At 39.7% G+C, this 26,315-nt stretch overlaps 1 protein-coding gene across 5 annotated transcripts in view; it reads right to left on the bottom strand.

Annotated features, from left to right (window-relative positions):
• ADNP2 (ADNP homeobox 2) overlaps positions 1-26,315 on the bottom strand; it is a 51,006-nt gene continuing 24,691 nt past the window's right edge. For all 5 annotated transcript variants that reach the window (XM_071208605.1, XM_071208604.1, XM_071208603.1 and 2 more), the window contains exons 3-4: positions 11,382-11,471; positions 1-4,832 (exon numbers count right to left, since the gene is read on the bottom strand). In XM_071208605.1, the coding sequence (XP_071064706.1) occupies positions 1,545-4,832; positions 11,382-11,471 (3,378 nt within the window). In that variant the 3' untranslated portion in view covers positions 1-1,544. The remainder of the gene's footprint in view (positions 4,833-11,381; positions 11,472-26,315) is intronic.

The following is a 26,315-nucleotide window of genomic DNA, read 5'->3' as shown; positions in this document are numbered from 1 at the left end:
TTTCAAGTCCAGTAAAGTTTTAATTATTCCAATGATATTCACAGTAACATTTTTAACTGCTAGAAGAATTAAACAGTTCTATTTGCAGTGGTATAACAAGTTTTAATTCAAAATAGACACTCTGAAAACAATAGGTAAAAAATAATAAAGGCCAACAAGCTCTCATTTTGAATTTACAACACTGACAATCACAGACCAGTTTCACAACTGTCTCAAAAATGCACACTATAGCCATGACATGCAAATATTGTATATTTTTTAAAATCCATACAGTAACAATGTATTTCCCAGAGGTTAAGTCACATCTTCCAAAAATAACTACTAACAACTTAATAGAAGGTTCCTCTGCTGTGTATTACCAGCAATATGACTAAATGGTCTCCAATTCTGATTCTGGTGCTTTAAGTAATTTTACATTTTGCGAGAGAAACAAGGTTTAACCATCCACAGGACAGTTACGTATGGAAATTCTTAAGCAATTTGCCATCCACTACCCCAGACAGCCTGGTACAGGAATCTCCCCAGCACTAACATGTTTACCTCTAGAAAACGTCATCCACGATTTAACATGCTGACCATGGCGAGTTTGCTTTTGGTCTATTCACTTCACTTTGTCCCCTGAAAACCTGGGTTTAAATTTTACTCAGGGGTAAAAATTTATTCCTGAGTAACATGGTCCTTCCCTTTCACTAGCTTATGAGCAGTTAGGTTTAAGAGAGTTTTTTGTATTTTTAAAATGTTTATACTAAAGGCACTAAAGATTCACTGTCTTACCTTTAAACGGAGAAATTACTTACCACCATATCAAAAAGAGGAAAAAAGTCTACACTGAAAAGTATTTCTGCACCTACAGAATTACTTTATTTGTAAAATAACTCTTTCAATATATAAGCTACATATCAGACTTCGTGTTCATTATATTAACAAATGAAAACATTTGGTTTTCTATGAGTTATAATAAAAAATAGCTGTTACAACAAATCTGAAAAAGGTAAAATCAAAATTATAATCTATTGCAAATATCTTACAAAGAAGAAATCAGTATACATTAATGCAGTGCAGCCTTAAGGAACTACACATCCCCGGCCTCTGTACCCACATCTCTAAACATTGTATTATTTGCTGCTATATGTGAAGCTAACTGAAGGAGAGCAACACCTTAATTTGCAGTTAATCAAGTACTGTATTCTGAAATAAGCTAAAATTTCCTTAAATGAAAAAACAAATAGCATTTCTGGATTTCAGTTTTCTTCATACGATACTGACCCCACTGAGAAAAGAAGACGTGCATGAAGTATCAAAAGATTTGATTTACATGACCGAAGAAAAACACTAAAAGTAATTGTACAAAAGCAAACTTCAGGAAACAATAAATTTGAAAGAACTATTTGCTTCCTTATATAGTAGTCTTTCTGAGCACCTGAAATAAATCTAGAAAGCAGTATCTGAAATCCTTTATAGTTCAACACGAGTGAAGAAAATAACATTTTAAATCTCAATTGAAAAAACTGCTAATTACCTAGTACTCTAGATTACTTTTTTTTTTACAAGTTGTGTGGTTCATACTCAAAGTTCAGTTTGTGTTTAACATTTTTAAGTTCAGACATGTCAAAGCCTAAAAGTACAGAAGGCTTGTGATTTTTTATTGCTTTCATGCAAATATATCTTCTTTTTCCAAAAAATGAAGCCACGTCAATTTTCCACACCCACAAGAGTGAGGATAACAGCTCTATTTCCTTTTTACTAGGATATGGTCTCTTATGGAAATAATCTCTAAGAAACTGCTTTTTTTCTTCATAAGAACGGTCTTCGTATTTTTTAGGGTTTAATGCTAAAATCTGAAGAGCATCATCATTAATAAGTACGCCCTCTGTCCTGCTATCGTTCTTTTGCCTCTTAACAGGCACAGCAGTCGCCACTTTGTCTGTTCCCGCAGCCACGTCGGCGTTTAGGATCAGAGGCTGCTCCGCGCCTTCCCTGTGGTCTCCTGCCCCAGAAGGGCTATCAGTCAGCTTCCTCTTCACAGAGAAGGTGGAGTCATGGATCACCTCCCCATTGACGAGGAGCAGCTCGCTGTTTTCAATGAAACCAGGCTGGGTGTGCAGGTCGGAGCTGCTGTCTTTAGGGGCGCTTCTGCAGCGCACCAAGTGTACAGCGATCGCGGCGAGTGTCATGTTTCCCGTGTAAACCCCACAGCAGTGGATGCACTTGAAAGCAGGAGACTTCAAAATTGTATGTACTGTTGGCATGACGTGATGCCTCTCCTTCAAGTGGATCTCATACGCCTCTGTGGTCACAAAGGTACCAAAGCAAAAGGGACAGGTCAGCGCTCGTGTGCTAGGGCTGCTGGGGCCACGCTCGGCCTGAGGCCTCACTTTAATGTACACAGGTACAAGTGACTTGGAGTGTATGCCAGCGAGGACTGCCAAATAGACTTCCCTCTCTCCAAGCTCTTCCTTTGGCAATATGGTAATGAAATCAATATGGGGAAACAGCAGGCTGCCGTTAGCATCGATGTCTAGCTGAAAGCCTCTGTTACTGTAATCCACAGGCAGCTTCTTCTTGCCCAGGTGCCTGGTCCTGCTGTGTTCCAGAAGACCTCTGATGTCGTGGAAAGTGCACGGGCAGAACAAGCACTCCAGGCCGTGCATCAGCAAGTGGTAGATGAGCTCTTCCTCTGACACCAGGCATTTACAGGACAGACACCGAACTGTCTTTTCTTTCATCCACTTCAGAAACGGTGCACAAGCTGCAAGTTTCTCAGGTTCTAGTCTGTCCCCAGATTTGGACTCACTGTGTTTATGAGCCACCTCCATATGGACCTGGTAGACATTGGAAGGAAAGAGCTCGTTGCAAACAGGACAGGTTTTCCATTGTTTGGCCTGTCTGAGAGCTTGATTCGCCTCTGACACAGAGGAAGAAGCCTGAACAAACATATTCTGAGTGGCATTTACTACCACTGGGGAAGAGGGCATGCCCGCCGTGGAGCTCACTATCTGTGCAGCTGCCCCTGGCTGCAGGAGCTGGATGGGCACCTGTGGGGGGGTGACGGTGGCAACACCTCCAGGTGGAACAGGCAAAGTGACAGACACTGGTGCAAGTGTGTATGTAGGGATCCCATTGACCTGTTTGCCTGTTGGTATCAGCTGTCTGAGAATAGAGCCAGAGGTTAGGAAAGTGGTATTCTGCGAAGCACCAGCTCTAACTGGCTGACTCACAGGCAGAAGGTTGGTATTAACAGCCTGATTCAGCTGCAGGACCCCAGGCCTCACCGACTGGCCCACTGGAAGAACTCCTGACACCACAGGCTGGCTGAGCTGAAGAACACCAGGACTGACATTCTGGTTCACAGGTAGAACACCTGATGTGACTGTCTGATTTGGAGCAAGAAGCCCTGATGGGACCACCTGGCCTGTCGGGAGAATCCCTGAGGTGGCCTTCTGACCTGCGGGGAGGACCCTCAATGGGACGGTCTGGCCAGAAGGCAGAGGCCGTGATGGCACTGTGAGTCCAGTGGGGAGAATGCCTGATGGGGCCGTCTGGCCAATGGGGAGCATCCCTGACTGGACCACCTGGCCAGCAGGAAGAATCCCAGAAGAAGCTGTCTGTCCTGAAGGGATAACCCCAGCAGGAGTCATCTGGCCTGCAGGAAGTACACCTGCCGACCCTGTCCGACTCGCAGAAATCACCCCTGGTGAGACTGCCTGGAGGACTCCAGGGGTAACAGAGTGATTCACAGGGAGGATGCCAGATCCCACAGACCTGCTGACGGAAAGAACTCCGGGACCAACAGGCGGGTGAAGGGGTAAAATCCCGGGACGGACGGTCTGATTGAGGGGGAGAACACTGGTTCCAACAGACTTATTTATAGGTCCAACAGGCTGACTCAAGGGTAAAACGGTAGGGTTCGCTGGCTGATTAAGTGGAACGCCATGAGAAACGAAGACAGGCTGAGGAGCAGACGGCTGCAGAGCAATGCTGTTCTGACCCACTGGCAGAGCACCAGGGACAAGAGCCACCTGGGGCTGGGCCATGGCAGGGGGAGAGTGGGTGAGGCTCCCAGAAGGGCCTGGGGCCACAGTCACTGGCTGAACTGTGCCCTGAATGGGTTGCACAATGGCTTGGCTTTGATTACTCTGTGGCAAGGCAAGATGAAAGCAAGAAGATGTGGCTGAAATGCCTGGAGCAGTGTTGCTGGGTGGTATAGCCACACTTGCAGTTGGTTTTGGAGCAATATGCATTTGCTTCAAAAGTCCAGTTTTCTTAATATGTTCTGAAATTACAGATCTAAGCTTATTCTCCAAATCCCTGTGTATATCTGATGTCAAAATATGATACATTAAAGCATCCTGGCTGCTGGCATTGGCATTACACTTTTTACAATAATACTTGTCAGATGGTGGGATCTTCTTGGCAGAAAGAATATCATTTGTTTTTAATTGTTCACCCACTTCCTCAGTCCGCATGCCAAAGTAGGAGTTAATTAAGTAGTGAAAATGGGCTACCAGCACGTGTTTCTTCATGCTGTAGTATAAAGTGTTTGAAAAGTTACATTTTAGACATGTAAAACTTATAACATCAGTTCTGGTTGATTTAGTTTCACTTAAAATATTTACTGTGTAGTTCTGGACTTTCCGAACAGGCGCATGAAACATTCTGAAGTGCTTTCCCACAACTTTGGGTTGGGATGCAAACACACAGTTTGGACAAGGGACCACCAGCTCTTGGTCGATCTCATCTTCGTGGTAACGATGCAAATGATTTCTGAACGAAGTAAGCACCTTTGTTGAGTATTTACAGAGGCTACAACAGTATGGCTTTGTTCGGTATCTCTGTGAAAAGAAAAGAAAATCTTAAATATACTCTAATAAAACTATCAGAGGCTACACATGCTATATTTAATAAACATATGGTTTCTTTTAATATGCTAGATGGATAATTTAACTGGCATTCCTCAAGGAACTTTTTTATGGTAAGCGAGGGATCAGCAAGCTTTTTCAGTAAGGCCCAGAGAGCAAATACTTTAGACTTTGTAAGCCATACCATACACTCTCTATTGCAACCACTCAACTCTGTCATTTTGGCAAGAAAACATCCATAGATGACACAAATTTATGAGCATGGCTGTGTTCCAATAAAATTAGGGACATTAAAATTTGAATTTACATAATCTTTACATATCTCAAAATCGTATTGACTTTTTTCAAACATTTAAAAATATATAAAAACCATTCTTAACTTGTGGGCAAAACAGGAGGCAGACTAGATTTACCCTGTAACTCTTATAGTTTGCTGACCCCTGTGTCATCCACTAAAACCACAAGTCTCATTACTTAGTCCTATATTTTGAATTAACTGCATCAGTTAAAACAAACTCAGTAATTCTTTGCAAGAGACCTTATATTCTTCCCTTCTCATCCCACCTCTTATTTCTTAACTATGAATACTAAAATATCTAGAATTTACTTACAAGTAACCTGATGGCTTTTTATACCCACCATTACTCTCATTTCCACACTCCAGGAGAAGGTGGGTGCCAAATCCAATACATCAGCAGAAGAGAAAGGGATGGAGCTTAAAGTACATGCCATGAATAATGATGTAAGTTTAAGACCACAAAATATAGCACTGACCATATGGAAATTCTCCTAAGGTCCTTAAGGCACCTTTCGGGGAAATTCAACAATTCTCAGGGCATAAAAACAGACATTTTGTAGAATAGCAAGCAAACTTAGGTGTGCAAACTGCTCTGAAGTCTGAAAGCGTGATGATTTGGGAGTAGTGAAGCCTTACAGCTGGTGAACTACGAGCTACCTGACCCTACCGTGAGTTTCACAGATGAGGGAGTGAAGACCTAGGCAGGTTAAATGCTTCCTCCAAGGACCTTAAATTAAAAAGTTAAAAATATGAAACTCCTAGAGAAAATATAAGAAAATATCTTCAAGATCTTGTGGTAGGTGGTTGTTTCTTAAACCTTACACCCAAAGCACAAGCAACAGAAGAAACAGATAAATGGGACCTCCTCAAAATTCAACTTTTGTTCTTCAAAAGACTTTGTCAAGAATGTAAAAAGGCAGCCTACTCAATGGGAGAAAATATTTGGAACATTTTCTCCTGAACAGTAAATATATAGTGCTAATATAGGATGTAAATAATTGGGTGGGCTGGGGGAAAAAAACACCAAAAGTAAGATATGGGCTATAGTTAGTCATAATATTTTGATGATGCTCTGTCATAATTTATAACCAATGTTTCACAACAATGCAAGGTGTTGGTGGGGAGATATATGGGAGCCTTGTATGATGATATGTATGTTTGTTTTGTAAATTCACTAATTTTATTATGCATTGATTGTTTATGTATGATCATGTATGAATGATATACTTCAATAAATGTTTATTTTTAAAAATTAATGCTCGGGATACGTCTATATTTTAGTGACAAGAATACAAACAACTCAATTTTCAAAATGGGCAAAAAGATTTGAAGATATCCAGATGCCAAATAACCAAATAAAGTATGGTCAACATCATTAGTCACAAGGGAAATGCAAATCAAAACCACATGAGATACCACTCCATACCTATTAGACTGGGAAGTAAAGAATACACACAATAAACCAACAACAAAGTGCTGATGAAGATGTGAAGCAATCAGAACTTTCACCAGGCTGGTGGGAAAGAAAAATATATGCTTCCCATACATCGCAGGAAACTCACTCCTAGGTATTTACCCAAGAGAAATGAAAACATATGTTCACACAAAAACCTGTATGTAGAAGTTACGAGATAGGGACCCACCAGAAGCAAATTTGACTGAGAGATATTTAACTCACTGGCAGCAAATGGAAAAGAAACCGCTAAAGAGAGAAGCAGAGAAGTGGAGTCCCAAGTCCTGGGCTGCCAGAACCAGCTTCGCTCTCTCCACGGAGCCCCAGGAGCCCACAGCAGGAAAGCCCCACCCCGAGACACCCGCAGCACCTCTGACCCGTAAACCAGGAAGAGTCGCACACCTCACTTCTTCCTGTGCTTTCTAAAGGACTTGACTGAAGTGTGAGCCACACAACCCAGGACGGCAACACAGTTCTGCTTGGTCTCCCTCAACTGCCTTTGCTCCACAGAAGATAAGTTAGGGGAAGAACTACGACGTCAATAAAGAGAAGATACTACATTACCAAGTCCAACAAGCTCCTACTGAGTGCCCATGTGCTCAAAACTGAAGGCAAAGAGAAGGCAAAACAAGGGTAAGACATGATATTTGCCCTTATGGAACTTATAATAAAATTATGGAAAACCAATTTGCTAACAAAAAACAAAAATTAGCAGACCACATAGTCCCTATAACTCCAGGTAAGAGGATATTCTTTTCTCTTTCTGAATACGGGGTCTGGCCAACACATGCCATCTCCACTATTTCATAATGCTATATATAACACTTTATGCCTGGACCCTCTTCACACCAACAACAACACAGGCTCCTTAAGAAAAAGAACCCTAACTTTTCCAAGAACTCTTTCAAGTAGGCACTCTCAACATTTACCTGATTTGAGTTAAAAAATATTTATTGAAGAAAAGTATATAACTTATACAGTATATTACATTAAAGGATCTTTTAAGAATTCAATGAGAAAAACCTATGAGGACTAAGAAAAGAGTCATGAAGTAAAGGTCTTGAAAGCCAGGCATATTTCAATAGCCATAAGCTGTTCTGAGCAGAACAACAAAATCTAAGTGGTAACCAGAAACTTAGTCTGAAAAAAGAAAGCGAGCTGTGGAATCAAGGAAGCTAAGAGACTGCACCCAGGGGCAAGAGGTTGGAGGCAGTGGACAGGCAGAAAGCCAGAGCAAGAAGGATGGGGTCGGCCCCCGTCAAGAAGCCTGAGCAACCAGCAAGAACTGACAGAAACACCTTTCTCTAAGCTCCACAACAGCTGTTACAACGAAAGATGCTGTTAATGAGGAAAACTGTGGGAGGGGAAGGGATAGAATTTAGGGAATCCTCTATATTTCCTATGTAACATTTATGTAATCTAAAGATGCTTTTTTTTTTAATCCCTCCCCCCATGGCTTTTTTTGCGTGCTGTCTGCTCTCTGTCCAATTGCTGCGTGGTATTCTGTGTTTTTGCTTGTCTCCCTTTTTTTGTTGCATCACCTTGCTGAGTTGGCTCTCCACAGCATGCAGGCGCGTCTGCCTTCACAAGGAGCCCCCGGGATGCAAACCCAGGGCCTCCCATATGGTAAACGGGAGCCCAACTGATTGAGCCATAGCCACTTCCCTCTAAAGCTTCTTTAAAAAAAAAAAAAAGTGGTAGGCTCTCAGTGGCCCCAGCAGGCCCCTCCCTCGCCCTCCCTGGTTCCACGCAGAGCCCTGGTCATGTTCCCAGGGAGCAGAGCGCCCGCGTGCACACACTGGGAGCAGGGACGTCCTCCCCATCTGCCTGGGGTGGCCTGAGGGACTTGCGTCCCAGAACCTGCCCTCAAGTAGAGGACGGCTGCTGTGGACGAGCAGTCCAGGGGCTGCTGGGGCAAGGGGCTGTCGGCAGTGGGGTGGACAGTGCATTGCTCACGACGGTGAGGAAAGTGTTTCCCAGGGAAGAGGGGACAGTCATATCCCTGATCAGGGGAGAATTCCTAGGGCCATGCACACATGCCCACAACAAGAGGCAGGTGCAGAAAGGCCAAGGGAGAACCCAACACTTCAGCCTGGAGCTACTCTCCAAACTCTCTGTATGGATGAAGCCTGCAGGAGAGCACTTGCACAGGCAACAAAAGATTACAAACCTATAAACAGGAAGCAGTGGCTCAGGAAAAGGAGAGGACTGAAGCATGGGAAGCCGTCAGTGTGGACGACTACACCCAGGATACATCAGACGAAGACTTAAAAAATATGGCCCTAAATATGTGCAAAGAGCTAAGGGAAACCATGGACAAAGAACTAAAGGAAATCAGAAAGTTGAAAATGATAAACACAAAAAGAAAGTCAAGAGAGAGATGGAAATTATGAAAAGGAACCAAATAGAGCTAAAGACCACAGTAACAGTAATTAAAAATTCCCCAGAGGGGTTCAACAGCAGATTGGAGCTGGCAGAAGAAGCAGTGAACCTGAAGATAAGACAATTGAAATCTCCAGTCTGAGGAGCAGAAAGAACAGTAAACAAAAGTGAAACCATCAAGTGTAAATCCCAGAAGAAGAGAGAAAGGGCCAGAGAGGATATTCAAAGAAATAATTGCTGAAAACTTGCCAAATTTAATGAAAGACATGAATATACACATCCAAGATGTTCAACAAACTCCAAACAGGATAAACCCAAATAATCCCACTTCAAAACCTATCATTATTTAAAAAATGATCAAATGTCAATGATAAAAAAAGAACTCTGAAAACTGCAAGAGAAAAGCAACATCCATGTAAGTATCATTTTCTCTTTAGAAACCATGGAGGAAAGATGGCAGCAGGATAACACATTAAAGTGCTGAAATGAAGAATGCCCAGCAAAACTGTCCTTTACAAATGAGGAGCGATCAAGACACTCCCAGATCAACAAAAGCTGAGGGAGCTGGTCACCACTGGACCACCTCCACAGGCTGAGCTGGTCACCACTGGACCACCTCCACAGGCTGAAGAGAGCTCTGCAGGCTGAGAGGAGACAGGACAACAGATTAAAGCCGCATGAAGAGAGAAAGATCTCTGGTGAAGGTAATGACACAGGTAAACATAAATGCCAGTACTAATGCGTTTTTGGTTTGTAACGCTACTTTTTAATTCCCACAGGATCTAAAAGGTGTGTGCATAAAACGTAATGATAAATCAGTGGTTTTGAATACAATGCATAAATGTATCATTTTGACAAGAACTACAGAAAGGTGGGGGTGGAGGGGTACAGGAACATAGCTGGTGCTGACTATTGAGGTGAAGTTGGTATCAAAGCAAACAAGATGGTTACAGATTTAGGATGTTAAATTTAAGCCCCATGGTAACTACAAAGAAAATATCAGAGAAGATGCACACTCATGAGCACATAGAAAGAAATTAGAAAAGAGAGTAAAGGTGGCCAGGGCAGGGCAAATGGGGAGTGAAGCATAACGGATGTAGGGCTTCTGCTTGGGGAGATGGGAAGGTTTCAGTAATGGAAGGTGGTGAGGGTACCACAATATAGTGGATGTGATTAATCCCCCTGCATGGGGTGCCTGGGAGGGATTGAGATGAGAAGTTTATGTTGTATATGTGTTCCCACAATTTAAAAAAGAGAGCAATTAAAGAGACAGTGACAATTAAATGCAATATGTGATCCTGGGTGGGATCTAACAAGGGAGGAGAGAAGGCTTAGAGGGACATTACCGGGGCAGATGAGAAAACTGGAATATAGACCGTAAGCTTTATATCAGTGTCAAATTTCTTGAACTTAATAACTGCACTTAAGGTGGTTACATATGTAAGTGAACAATGGTACTCTTAGGAAACATACAAGGCAGTATTATGTGTTTAAGGAGCATGAGGTAAACAACATACAAGTGTTCAGAAAATAGATTTGATAGGTAGATGCACAAAAAGAACGGTATGGCAAATATAGCAAAATGTTACAATTGGTGGATCTGAGTATCTGGAGTTCTCTGTATGGGATCTGTATTCTTTTTGTAACTAAGTTTGAAAGTATTCTAAGATAAAAGGTTAAAAAAAAAAGCATTGACAACAAAAATATTTTAACAAAATTTTTGACCAAACAATCATCAACTAGTTATAGGAATTTTTTTTTAAAGCTAAAATTCCAAAAGCTAGTTTGATTTAGAAAATGGTGGTACCATAACAGAAGCAGGAAAGCAGCTGATCTGAACTGAAGCAGATGTCGAGGGAAAGCCAGCTAACTCTCCTAGGGGGTCTGCTGAGGAGCAGGCTGAAGGTGCCACAGAAAGGGACAGTTTAATAAGGACGCAGCAGCATGCTGCATGGTTTAGCTTGGATTTGCTTAAGTTTAAGGTTCTGAATGATTACAATGTTTTCCTTGATTCAAAGTAGCACGTTCTAATTTTAGTGTCAAAATCAGATATGCCCTCTTCAATATGTGCATTTACTGCACTTAATGTCACGGCATTTCTTTTTACTCAGAATAGTTATTACATAAGGTCCTTCTAATATCAGTGGCACTTATAATTGAAACATCTAATAGTTTCACCGTATTGGTTTATCAACTTCATATGTAAAAACTCCCAATATAATCAATAATCCCACATTACAAAATACACTGTGGTTTTCTTCCTGCTCCCCTGAATGTTTACACTACTCCTCTTCTTCATTCACTCACCAGCAATCCCAATACATGTGATGTTCCTCACAAATGATTCTACACTTCAAGAAACATATAGATCAAATAAAAAAATACATACCACTTTCTTTCCAGAAGGTTCCCAGAGAGAAACATCTCCCCATGATGTGTTATAAAAGTACTTCTCTCCTGGATCAAAGCCTTTAAGGTCCTTTCAAAAAACAGAAAGAGATCAATGTGTGCATTCGGGAGAAAAATAAACATTTAATTAGAACCTGATGACATCACTTAGAGCCTAAGAAATCTACATGGGAAAAGTGAAATGAAAATTCAGCCCATCAGTGAGTTTTGACAGTGTACCCATTTAATATGAGAACTGAGGAAAGGGTTGAAATAATCCAGGTAAAATTATATTTTTGTAAGAAATAAACATATAAAAATTCTCAAAAAGGATTTTTAGCCCAACACAAAGAATTCATACTTTATATATGTAAGCTAAATCTAGATGTAAATACATAAAGATTCTAAAACCCATGTAGTTTCATAAGCACATAGAAAGAAAACAGTGTTTCAAAATAAAAGAATTTTTAAAACATTATTTTAATAGAAGTTTTTAACAGAAAAGTTACATAAAAAATATACAGGATTCCCACATACCCATCTGCTCTCCATCTCGCATTTTCCCCGATTAATAATATCTTACACGAGTGTGGTGCATTTGTTACAACTGATGAACACACACTGAAGCATTGCTACTAACCATGGTCTATAGTTTACATTATGGTTTACATGTTGCACTGCACAATTTTATAGGTTTTGACAAAATGTATAATGGCCTTTATCCATCATTTCAAAATCATGCAGAACAATTCCAATGCCCTAAAAATGCCCTGTGTTCCATCTATTTTTCCTCCCCCTCCCCTTAGGATGTCTGGAAACCACTAGCTTTATATCAAAGTTACAAGTTCTGTTAAGACAATAATACGTCTACTTCAGTCCATAGCTGCACTCCTCCCTTACGTTTGTAGAAGGGAATGGTGATGCCTGCTCTGCTTCAAACTAAGAGGGGACTTGGATCTTGCGAGGCAGATGGAAGGAGCCATTTTGCTTGTAGTTGTAGGTACTCTTTGCTAAGTAAAAGAATTTTTATCCTGCATATACTCTCTTTTAGAATTACACCTTGCCACTACTGTCAATTCATTTGTCTTAGAAAATGACAGGTAAGTACATCTTCATATTACTCTTTAACTAGGACTTCTCCAAGCAGCAGCATCCCAGAGTAACTGGAGTCCACGCATACTTCTGAAGGCATCACTGGTACGAGGAGAGGGAAGGCAGGAGAGTGTTGAAGGAATGCCTCCAACAGAGATGTGGGTAAGAATAATGTAAAACCCAATGATCATGACCTTTTGAGGAAAGGGGCAAAGAAATGACCTTAAGAACAGTGATCTACTTACTTTTTGTGGGTTTTTTTTTTGTTTTGTTTTGTTTTGCGTGTCCTTTTATAATCAACAACTAATTTAATCCTCAAATTTCACTGCTAAGTCTCTGGTGCACAAAATGAATAAAGAAGAGAGATACGATCCCAACCCTCATAGAGTATTTCAGTTGAAAAAGACAGATGGTTTAAAAATATAAAAAACAAGTACGCAAGTACTTTCTTACATTCATTAAAAGAGGTGCTAAAAAAAATTTTAGGATAGTGGAGGAATCCATCTAACCTTGTCTGCACATCCAGACCTGAAGGATGAAGGAGTCTGCTGTACGACAAGGTATTCACACCAGAACGTGAGTGAGATGGCAGAGACAAGGAGACAGGGACCAGAGAGGTCAAAGGAAAGGATCCTCATGAGAATGAAAAGCAGCTGTAATTTGAAAGAAGTTTAAAATGAAACTGTTTGACACCAAAATATGAAGAACTAAATTAGAAGGTGTGCTAAGCAATAGACAGAAAAGGAGAAGCAAAAAAGCTGGGGCACAATCTCCAGAGAATGAGTAGTGTGGGAAGTGGGGACCAGCAAAGCGGCACCAGGAGAGCCAGGAGGCGTTCTGTGGCTCTAGAGAGCCAAGCAGCTCACACTACGCCTAGTGCCCTCCAGGAAGTCACTCTTGCTTGTTTTCCTGTTCATCTCTATTCACACAATTTCATTCTCCTTAATTGACACGTGGTGATTAATTATGCTTTTCCTTACAGGATTTATTCAAGAGGATTATGAATACTATTTGTAATGTAAAACACTACTAGCAAGAGAAACATTTTGTACTTCTCTCTAAAAATAACATTTTAAAGTCTATATAACAGGCAAATATTTACCTTCTTTTGAACAGAAAGAAGTAAAAATCTACTCCAATTTTGCTCTCAGGCACTTTCCAAAGTGTGAGAACTTTACTTATACAAACTAGTTGATTCATTTAAAAATACATGCTGTACTAAGAAGTGGGCCAAGGAAGTGACCAGCCCCTAATTTTACAGTGTTTACAATTCTGTGAAAACTAAAAGTAGTAACACCAGCTTCAGAATTAGCGCTTGGCACCAACTTGAGAACTTGGAAAAGGTACAAATCAGACTATGGCTTAACGAATGGGTCCGTCGTTATAAAATTCTTTAAGCCAGGGATAATGACCGAAGTACACAGGAGCCTCTTAAAGGTTCAGTAGTTCTAGAGAGCTGAAACACAGTCCACCAATGGAAACCCATGAGTCCAAGTAGAGTTCAAAAAAGAAAAAGAAAGCAATTTAATAAATCATTTGAAAAGGCTATTAACTACTTACTTTGAAAAGCAATACTGCAAAAAATTAATAAATAATAATAATAAAACATTTATCTTACCTGGAATTCTTTATTTTAAAGAAACCAGATAGTCCCAGATGAAAAGTAAAAGAGGGTTTGAGAAGAATGTCTGCTAATAATGTATAAGAAATGAGAGAATCAGAAAAACCACATTCTGCAATGCCCTATAATTAAAATCATCAACTAAAATTAAATCAGGGTCATAGGGAAAAGGGAAAACCGTGCTTGGTCAGAGGAAACACCAGATGCAATGGGAAAGGGCCTAAAGTCTGTTTAAACAAACCAAATGCAAAAAAAATATTTGGGGGAAAATTAGAGAAATTTGTATATACACTGAGTATAGGATAAGATGAACGCTTATGAAAAGATGAAGGTAAGAAAAAAGTTATGAAAAAGCATGATTAATAAAATCTGTGCTAAAAATACATATATGCATACACAAAGAAAAGGAAGGCTAAACAGTAACACATTAATGGCGGTCTTCTGAATGGTAGGAATATGGGGTCTTCATTTTATTTCATAAAGAAGTTATCTGCATTTTCTAGATTTCAGAGTTTATATTACTGCCCAACAATAAAGGTTACATTTAACATTAAAAAAAAAAATTAGCTAAGTCAGAGACTGATAGTATAACAAATGCCTTAAAACCAACCATTGCTGAATAGTCAAAACCATCTTGAAAAAGAATAGAGTTGGAAGACTCATACTTCCCGATTTCAAACGTATGACAAACCTACAGAAATCAAAACACGTTTGTACAGGCATAAAAGCAGATATATAGACCAAAGGACTACAACTCAGGGTTCAGAAATAAACAAACACATCTATGGCCAACTGATTTTGAACAAGGTTATCAAGTCCACTCGGGGGGAAAGAATAATCTCTTCAACCAATGCTGCTGAGAAATTTGAATATTAACATGCAAAAGAATGATAACACACCCTCACACCATGTACAAAAATTATGTCAAAATGGATCAACAACTTAAATATACGCACTAAAACCATAAAACTCCTAGAAGAAAAAGTAGCAGCGAATCTTCAGAACCTTGTGTTAGGCAATGCATTCTTTTTTTTTTTTAAAGATTTATTTATTTACTTAATTTCCCCCCCTCCCCTGGTTGACTGTTCTTGGTGTCTATTTGCTGCGTCTTGTTTCTTTGTCCGCTTCTGTTGTCGTCAGCAGCACGGGAAGTGTGGGCGGCGCCATTCCTGGGCAGGCTGCACTTTCTTTTCACGCTGGGCGGCTTTCCTCACGGGCGCACTCCTTGCGCGTGGGGCTACCCCACGCGGGGGACACCCTTGCGTGGCACGGCACTCCTTGCGCGCATCAGCACTGCGCATGGCCAGTTCCACACGGGTCAAGGAGGCCCGGGGTTTGAACCGCGGACCTCCCATATGGTAGACGGACGCCCTAACCACTGGGCCAAAGTCCGTTTCCCAGGCAATGCATTCTTAAGGTAAGCCACCCAAAGCAAAAGCAACAAAAGAAACAACTGATAAATTTGGTGTCAACAAAATTAGAAACGTGTACATCAAAGGACAATATCAAGAAAGTGAAAAGACAACTACAGATTGTGGAAATGGATTTGGAAATAATATATCTGGTAAGGGTTTAATATCTAGAATAAAGAACTACTGCAACTCAACAACAAAGACAAACGTTAAAGGACTGGAATAGACATCTCTCCAAAGACGATACACAAATGTCAAAAAGCACATGAAAAAACTGTCGACATCATTAACCAAAAATAAAACACAATGACGTAGTAACACTTGACACATAGTAGGATGACTATTTTTTTTTAATGGAAAAGAAGTGTTGGTGAGGATGTGGAGAAATTAGGACCCTAGTGTATTCCTAGTGGAAAGTAAACCGGTACAATCACTGTAGAAAACAATCTGGCAATTCCTGAAAAACTTAAACATAGAATTACCATATGACCCAGCAATTCCATTCTTAATTGCCCAAAAGAACTGAAAGGAGGGACTCCTATTTGTACACCAATGTTCATATCAGCATTATTTACAATAGCCAAAATGTGAAAACAACCCAAGTGTCCATCAACAGATGAACAGATAAGCAAAATGTGGCATACACATACACAACAGAATACTGTTCAGCCATAAAAAGGAATGAAGTTCTGAAACATGCAACAACATGAATGAACCTTAAAAACAGTGTGTGTGAAAGAAGGCAAACAGAAAAGGTCACCTATTAATAAAATGGTTCTTTTTTTTTTTTTTGAGGATATGGGGACTGGGGAATAAACCCAGGACCTCTTATACGGGAAGCCGGAGCTCAACCACTGAGCCACATCAGCTACCCTGAGTTGGTTTTTACATTTGTTTTTGTTTGTTTCCAGTTTCCTATGGAGGCACTAGGAACCAAACCCGGGGACTCCCATATGGGAAAGCAGGCACTCAACTGCTTGAGCCACATCTGCTCCCAATAATATCATTCTTTTATATGAAATGTCCAGAATAAGCAAATCCTTAGAGAAGAAAGTAAATTAGAGTTACCAAAGGCTGGGGGAGGGTAATGGGGAGTTATTGCTTAATGACTAAACACTTTCTGTTTGAGTAACATAAAAAGCTTTAATAACAGGTGGTGATGGTACCAAACATTCTAAAAGTACTTAATGCCACTGAATTATACACTTAAAAATAACTAAAATGCCAGATATACAAGCACAATTTTATAAAAATTAAAAATGTAAGGCCTACAAAACACTCATAAGTAATTAACAAAAGGAGAAAATTATATATACACCTATATATAATTTACCAAGTCAATTCAGAGCCAAAGTGACAAGAAAAAATTATTATAAGGATTTAAATTAGAAGGAATTTTCAGAATTTTCTGAAGAGTTCACAGCATATACCTCCCTTATTCTGATTGTAACAAAGAGAAATAACCATAAATACAAGCAAACACACTTAAACTTTGAGTAATTCTTAAAAACAAAGCACAATAAAAAAAACTAAACCAAATTAAAATAGCATCAGAAATGAATAAGGAAGGCAGGAATGAAGAAAAGTCCCTACAATTAAAAAATCATTATCACCATCTGCTTCAAAGAAGATAAAATAGAAGACTTCTGGGAAAATGACAGACTAGAAAGACATGGGACTCTCTCCTCTCCCAGAAAAATACTTAGAGGACAGACAGAAAAGGTTTGGAAAAAAATGTTCTAGGATATGGGAAAGGTTGGACTTGGCCCAGAAGAGGGAGGGGCAAAGGAAAAAAAAGTCCATAGCAAAATTGTGAAGTAAAGTTGCACCTGCAGCTGCTGGCGCCAATCCCCTAACCAGCAAGCAGACACTTGAATTCTCAGGCCTTGGCCCAGCAGCTAAAGACAAGGGGGCTGACGGGATACACCTCCCCAAAAAACAGGAGTCAACCTAAGGCTGACTCAACTTTTGACCCACAGATTTGGTCTGCTGTGTCCCAGGAGCCCTCCCAGGCTGGGTGGGGCTGCACCATTGTTTGCCTTGGTAGCCAGCAAGGGACTAAAGATGTTCTCAGCCACCCTCTACTGAAGATGCAGAGGGGACTGGAATTATTTCCTTCCTGGGAAGAAAGAGACTGCCAGTAAGGGCTGGAGAACTGTCTCTGAGAAAGTTTGAAAATGAGGCTCCTAGCCTCCAGGCAGGAACTTCTATCACATTGATCCAGTCCATGCTGCAGCAAACACACTCCAACCAGACACTGAACTGAGAAGGCTGCCAAAGCATGCCATCTGCTGGCAGACCAAGGAAGTACACATGAGAAAACTAAATAAGAGGATTTTTCTGGCCTTTACAGCCTCTCCCCAAGGCACCTGGAAGTGGATTTGTAACATAACTTGGTCCATGGCCAAGATTTGAGCAACTAATAGAGATAAGACCCAGGTGAACCAAGAATCAAAGAACAGCTGTAACACACAGCCTCCTTCCACTAAATCCCTACAAAAGAGAGAAATTGAGCATCAGAGCAACTCACTTTCACAATCAAATGCCAAGACATCAGCAAAAAATTACAAGCCATATTAAGAAAATGGAAGACATCGCCCAAGCAAAAGAATATATCAAAGCCCCAGATGAAACACAGGATTTGAAACATCTAATCAACAAGATGCATACAAATTTCCAAAATTAAATTGAGTTGAAAGACAATATGGCTAAAGAGATAAGGACATCAAGAAGACAATGAGCACAAAGAATCTGAAAACCTGAATAGTAAAATAACAGAGCTCATGGGAATTAAAGACATGATAGGTGAGATCAAAAACACAAGGTATACAATGTCAGAGTCAAAAATGATAGAAAAAAGAGTAAGTGATACAGAAACATAACAGATGAAACTGGAGAGAAGAACTGAAAAAAACAGAGCAGCGGCACAGGAAGCTGAATGATAACATGAAGCTCAACAGCATACATGTCACGTGAGTTCTCGAAGAAGAAAAGAGGGAAAAAGGGCAGTAAAATATTGAGGAAATAATGGCTCATGAAAGAAATGAACTCACATGTCCAAGAAGCACAGAGAACCCCAATCAGAATAAATCCAAACAGACCTACTCCAAGACACATACTACTCAGAATGTAGAACATCAAAGATAAAGAGAAAATTCTGAGAGTAGCAAGGGAGAAGGAAAGCATCACATACAAGGGACACACAGTACAGATTTTTCATCAGAAATCATGGAGGTGAGAAGACAGTGGTATGATACAATTAGGATACTGAAAGAGAAAAATTACCAGCCGAGAATTCTTTATCTAGCAAAACTGTTCTTCAAATATGAAGGTGAGTTTAAAATATTCAAAAACAAACAGAAACTACGACAGTTGATAAAAAAAGAATCCACATTTGCAGGAAATATTAAAGGGAGCCTTACAGCCCAAAAGAAAGAGACAGGAGAGAGAGGCTTGAAGGAGAGTATAGAAGGCAAAAATAGCAGAAAAGAATAAAAAGACAGAAGAAAATAAGATATGGCATACAGAAGTAAAAAAATAGAATGTAAATAATGTATTTACTGTCATATCACTATTTTGAATGGATTAAACTCCCCAATCAAAAGATAGACAGGGTGACAGAATAGATTTTAAAAATCAGCTACTCATATGCTGTCTACAAGAGACATTAGACCCATGGATACAAACTGGTTATAATTAAAGGCTGGAAAAAGATACTCCATGCAAACAGTAACCAAAAAAGAGCAAGGATAGCTATAATAATATCAAACAAAATACACTTTAAACACAAAAATTTCATAAGAGATGCAGAAAGCCATTACATATTAATAAAAGGAACAATCTACCAGGAAGAAGTAAGAGTCATAAAGATCTATGCACCTAACTAACCAGTGTGCCCCAAAATACATGAGACAAATTCTGGCAAAACTGAAGGGAGAAACAGATATCTCTAAAATATAGCTGGAAACTTCAATACACCACTCATATCATTAGACAGAAGTAGATAGAAAATCAACAATGAAACAGACGGGAAGCGGATTTGGCTCAACTCATAGAGTGTCCGCCTACCACAGGGGTGGTCCGCGGTTCAAACCCCAGGCCTCCTTGACCCATGTGGAGCTAGCCCACGCACAGTGCTGACGATGTGGAGCTGGCCCACGCAAGGGTGTCCCCCGTGTAGGGGAGCCCCACGCACAAGGAGTGCACCCTACAAGGAGAGCCACCACACACGAAAAAAGCGCAGCCTGCCCACAAGTGGCACCGCACACACGGAGAGCTAACACAGCAAGATGACGCAACAAAAAAAAGAGACACAGATTCCCAGTGCCACTGACAAGAATGCAAGTAGACACAGAAGGACACAGCGAATGGACACAGAGAGCAGACAATGGGAAGGGAGGAGGGAAGAAGGGGAGGAAAAAAAAATAAAAAACAAATCTTCAAAAACAAAAAACAAAACAAAACAAAAACAAAATAATGAAACAGACAACTTGAATAACGTGATAAGCTAGACCTAACAGGCATATACAGAATGTTGCTTACCAGATAAGTGGGTTACACATTCTTCTCAAGTGCTCATGCATCTTACTCCAGGATAAACCACATGTTAGGTCACAAGGCAGGTCTCAATTAATATAAAAAGACTGAAATTATAGAAACCATCTTCTCAGATCATAATGGTATAAAACTGGAAATCAATAATAGATGGAAAAGGGGAAAATTCCCAAATGTTTGGAGACTGAACTATACACTCCTAAACAATCAGTAGGTCAAAGAAGAAATGGTAAGCAAAATTAGTAAGTATATTGAGATGAATGAAAAATGGTAACACAACTCATCAAAACTGACAGGATACAGCAAAGGCAGTGCTAAGAGAAATTTATAGCCTTAAACACCTATATTTAAAAAGAAAGAGCTAAAATCAAAGACCTAATTGAATACCTGGAAGAACTAGAAAAAGAACAGCAAACCATTCTCAAAGCTTCTGCAGAAGAAAAGAAGTAATATAGAGTAGAAATAAATGAAATTGAGAACAAAAAAACAATAGAGAAATTCATGAAAAAACATTCAACATCATTAGTGGTTAGGGAAATGCAAAGCAAAGCTACAATGAGAGATCATTTCACACCTATCTGAATGGCCACTATTAAAAAGACAGAAACTGCAAGTGTTGGAGAGGATGTGGAGAGTTAGGCTGGTGGAAATGGAGAATGGTACAGCCGCTGTGGGGGACTGTTTGGCAGTTCCTAGAGGAGATGAATATGGATTTGCCACCTGACCCCCAATAAGACTACTGGGCATATACCCAGAAGTACTGGGAGCGGGGATATGAACAGACATCTGCACACTGAAGTTCACAGCACCATTATTCACAGCTGCCAAAAGACGGAAACAACTCAGGTATTCATCAACCGATGAATGGATAAACAAACTGTGCTGTACACACACAATGTAATATTAAGGAGCTGTAAGAAGAACATGGATGAACCTGGAGGAAGTTATGTTGAGTGAAGCAAATCAACACAAAAGGACACATTTGTATGACTGTGCTGTTACAAACTAAATATATTGTGTACTCTCATGGAATTAATAACTTGAATATGAATCACAAGAAAATAGAATGAGGGTAACCAACGGAAAGCTGAGGGTAAAACTGTGTAGAACTGGTAAAATGGATGTGTGTTTATCTTTGGAAATGAATAGAAAAGGTGAAAGCACAACAAAATGTTTGTAATTAGCAGTGCTATTATATGTGTATGACAGTAGTTGAAAAGGAAAAATCTTAGGTCGTATATTACTAGAAGTAAAGCTAAGAAAAATATTACATGGTACTACATACCATAGTAAAACCTCATATGAAATATATGGGTATATTGCATATATGACTATTTTTCTTTAAAACTGAATGAATGTATGTTAATGTTACAAGATGTTAATATCAGACCAAAAAAATTATGTTAAGTGAAAGAAACCAGACACAAAATACTACATATTGTATGACTCCATTTATATAAAATGTAAATATAAATCAATTTATATAGATGAAATTAGATTAGTGGTTATGTAGGGCTGTGAAAGGCTAGAGGGATTGGGACGTGACTGCTAAGGGGTATGGGGTTTTTCTTTTTGGAGTAATGAAACTGTTCTAAAATTTGTGGTGATAAATGCACAACACTGCGATTATACTAAAAGCCATGGATTATACACTTTGGATAGACTGTATAGTATGTGATTATATCTGAATAAAACTGCTTAAAAAAAACCCTACCACAATGAGATAGCATTTCACACCCACTAAAATGGCTACTATTAAAAAAAGAAGAAAATTTCAAGTGTTGTAGAGGATGTGCAAAGAGAGGAACATTCACTCATTGCTGGTGGGAATGCAAAATAGTGCAGCCACTGTGGAAGACAGTTTTGCAGTTCCTTGGGAAGTTAAGTTAGATTTACTATATGACCTGGCAGTCCCATTTCTATATATGTACCCAAAAGAATTGAAAGCAGGTACTAGAACAGATATTTGCACACCAATGTTCATAGTAGCACTATTCACAATTGCCAAAAGATAGAAGCAACCCAACTGTCCATCATCCAACAAATGGCTACACAAAATGTTATATACACGTTATCAATCAGCCATAAAAAGGAATGTAGTTCTGATACATACAACACAGACTGACCTTGAAGACATTATGTTGAGTGAAATAAGCCATAACCAAAAGTACAAATAATGTATGATCTCACTGATATGAAATAATTAGAATAAGCAAACTATCATAGAGTCAGAATCCATAGAGTCAGGTTACCAAGAGACAGGGAGTGGGGATAGGGATGAGGAATAGGAAGTTAAGGTTTAAAATGTGGAATTTCTATATGGAATAATGGAAATGGAAATGGTGGTGATGGTAGCACAACATTGTAAATGTAACCAACAGCCCTGAATTATATATATGAATGTGGTTAAAAGGCAAAATGTTAGATTGTATATATGGTACTAAAATACAAATTTAAAAAAAAAGAAAGAAACTATTAAAAAGGGCATCTTACAATAATGACTTTGGGATAAATGTGTAATTATCAAGAAACAAGAAACCTATGGTTGCTATGGGGTTTTTTTGGTTTGTTTTTTTTTAAGACTATTTTATTTATTTATCCCCACCCCGTTGTTGTTTGCGCCTGCTGTGTGCTCTCTGTGTCTGCTTGCCCTCTCTTTAGGAGGTAACGAGAAATGAACCCAAGACCTTCCATGTGGGAGACAGACACCCAATCACTTCAGCCACCTCCACTCCCTGCCCTGCTGAGTCTCTCATTGTGTTTCCTCTTTGCCTCTCCTTGTTGCGTCATCTTGCTGTGTCAGTTCGCCATGCCAGCCCGTCGCACCAGCTCACTGTCCTGCTTGTCCCCCAGAAGGCACCAGGAACCAAACCCGGGACCTCCCATATGGTAGGCAGGAGCTCAATCAATTGAGTCACATCTGCCTCCCTGCTATGGTTTTTAAGTGCAGCAAATGTAGATAGTCAAAATGATATGACGTACAAACAGAATCCTAGCTAAACTGCTATAACAATAAACAATCCAAAGAGACTTCAGTTTCTGGCCATGATGAAATAAGAGAAAAAGATCTATCCTCCTGTCTCAAACAACTAAAACATCAAACAAAACAGTAAGACAAGAATTTTCAGACATGAGACAATAGGCACTGTGGGTACATGACCCCTGGGAGGAGAAATGATGAGGTAAGCACTACAAGAGCCCTAAAATACCTGCTCAGAAGGAGTTTTCAGGCTTCAGCACAGGAAGAAGGAAATCAAACCAAGTCCAGCAGTGTCAGTTTTAGGTTTCGGGAGGCCCAAGTACCTAGAATTTGGAGGTCAAACTACCAGAGGATGGAGCTGTAACAGAGAGAGCAAGCGCTCTGAGAGCTGCAGAGGGTTCCCTCAGCACTTTTCCTCATTATGACAATGTGCTGTGTATGTGATGTACTGATGATGTACTCTGTATGAGGAAACTAAGTGCAGAAAGTGCCACCAGTAGGGGGAAGGCAGAACATGGCCCAGAAGAGTCCACCAGCTAGTATGAAAAGGCCTCCTATTAAGAACAACAGCTAGACTAACATGAGTATTGAAGTGCTAGGGGATAAAAAGGGGGAAATGGGCAGAAAAAAATATTTGAAAAAAAATGATAGCTAGCTATTTTCCAAACCTGATGAAAACGAGAAACCCATGGATTCAAGAAGAAAATACCACCAAAGTACATTATAATCAAACTACTGAAAACCAAAGAAATGCACAGAGGAACAAAAATAAGAATGACAAGAAGACACACTGTTGGAAAAATGCAAGCCAGGAGACAGTGGTCTGAAATCTTTAAAGTACTGAAAGAAACCAAATAAATAAAACCAGCAAAAATATGTTCCAAAAATGAAGATAAAACTTCTTTTGAGACATACAAATGAAGAGAAAATTAATCACCCATAACAGCATTACAAAATATATTAAAGGAAGTCACTCAAGCAGAAGGATAATAATACAAGACAGAAATATACATCTGTGTAAAAGAATGAAGAGTACTGGAAATGGTAAAAATGTGGATAAATATAAAAGAAAATTTGCTCTTTTTAATTGTCTAAGGTAAAAATAATGTATTAATAGGGATTAAAACACATATAGAAGTAAAATATATAAAAAACAATGACACAAAGTGGAAATGAAAGCATTCTGTTGTAAGATTCTTATACTGTACATGAGGTGGTAAAATATTAAAAAGGCAGATGAAGTACTGCACGGAAGCAAATAATAGAGATAAAATAGAATCACAGAAAATATTAAATTCAAAAAAGGTAGAAAAAGTAAAAAAGGAACAAAGAAAAGATGATATAAGTAAAAAACAGAGAGAGGGGTATTTAAACCCAACCAAATCAGTAATTCGATCAAATAACAGGGACTGGCAAACTTTTTCTGGAAAGGCCAGATAGTAAACACTGTAGGTTTTGCTGGCCATATAGTCTCCGACACAACTACTCAACTCCACTGTTACAGCACAAAAAGAGTCACAGACAATATGTAAACTATTGAGCATGGCTGTGTTCCAATACAATATATTTACAAAAATATCTAGCAGGCTAAATATGGCCCACAAAGCAATTTGCCTACCCCTGGTTTAGACATAAACTAAAAGAATGTCAGATTAGTTAAAAAGGCAAAATCCAAGTACATGCTGTCTGCAAGGATCACACTTTAAATATAGACATAATACGTTAAAGGGGGATGAAAGGAAGGAAAAGATATCATGTCAATACTAATTGAAAGCTTAGAGAAGCCATATGAATATCAAAGTAGATTTCAGAAAAGACTACTTACAAGAATAGGGGGTCATTTCATAATGACACAGGAGTCACTTCATCAACAAGAACATAACAATCCTAAATGTATGTACTTTAAAAGGAACTTCAAAGTACATGAAGCAAAAACTGATAGGTCTAAAAAGAACAGCTGGAACGTCAGCACCATCTCTTTCTTAATAATTGATAGAACAAGTAGAAAAAAGGAAGGATACAAAGGACTTGAACAACTCTATCAACCAACCTAACCTAAGTAACTTTTTTTTCTTAAAGATTGTTCTATTTATTTATTTATTTATTTATTTATTTATTTATTTATTTATTTAATTCCCCCCCTCCCCAGTTGTCTGTTCTCTGTGTCTATTTGCTGCGTCTTGTTTCTTTGTCCGCTTCTGTTGTTGTCAGGCACACGAAGTGTGGGCGGCGCCACTCCTGGGCAGGCTGCACTTTCTTTCGTGCTGGGCGGCTCTCTTACGGGGTGCACTCTTTGTGCGTGGGGCTCCCCTAAGCGGGGGACACCCCTGCGTGGCAGGGCACTCCTTGCGCGCATCAGCACTGTGCATGGGCCAGCTCCACACGGGTCAAGGAGGCCCGGGGTTTGAACGGCGGACCTCCCATATGGTAGGCAGACACCCTAACCACTGGGCCAAGTCCGTTTCCCCTAAGTGATATTTATACACTATTTTACCCAAAAGCAAAATACACATTCTTCTCAAGCACACATTTAGCAAGACAGACCACATGCTAAGCCATAAAACAAGTCTCAATATATTTAAAATGACTGAAATAATTACAATGTTCTCTGACCAAAGCAAAATTAAATTAGAAATCTGTAAAAACAAAACAAAAAAACTGGTATCTGGAAAACTCCCAAATTTCTCAAAATTAAGCATACACTCCTAAATAATTCATTGATAGCCAGAACTATGGAAAACAGTCAAAAGTTCATGGGAACCAAGGCAATGCCAAATCAAGAAAAAGACGATTTAAAATGGTAAGAGAACTTTGTGGCATTTTTACTTGCTATTGCCACATATCCTGCCCAACAAAGAAAACTCCAAGCCTAAACAACTTCACTGGGAATTCTACTAAACATTTAAGAAAGAAACAGTATTGATTCTACATAAAACTCTTCCAGAAAATAACAGAACAATTCCCAATTCATTCCATGAATCCAGCATTATCCTGACATCAAAACTAGACAAAGGGAAGAGGAGGTGGCTCAACCAGTTGGGCACCTGCCTACCACATGGGAGGTCCCGGTACCTCCTAAAGACGATGAGTAGACGCCACACCCACCACAACAAGTGGACACCTAAACGAGCAGATGCCACAAGCCAGCAGACGCCCCAGGCTGCAGGAAGCGAAAGTGGCCTGGGCCATTAGGCATTCATTCGCCTCTTTTGTGGAAGGTCACAGGTTCATTTCCTAGTGCTTCCTGGAGAAGGTGGCGAGCAAACAATGAGCAGA

This window comes from Dasypus novemcinctus, chromosome 16 (assembly GCF_030445035.2).
Source record: "Dasypus novemcinctus isolate mDasNov1 chromosome 16, mDasNov1.1.hap2, whole genome shotgun sequence".
NCBI classification, from domain to species: domain Eukaryota; kingdom Metazoa; phylum Chordata; class Mammalia; order Cingulata; family Dasypodidae; genus Dasypus; species Dasypus novemcinctus.
Note: the sequence above shows the minus strand (reverse complement) of the source record. Positions and strands in the feature narration are given on the sequence as shown.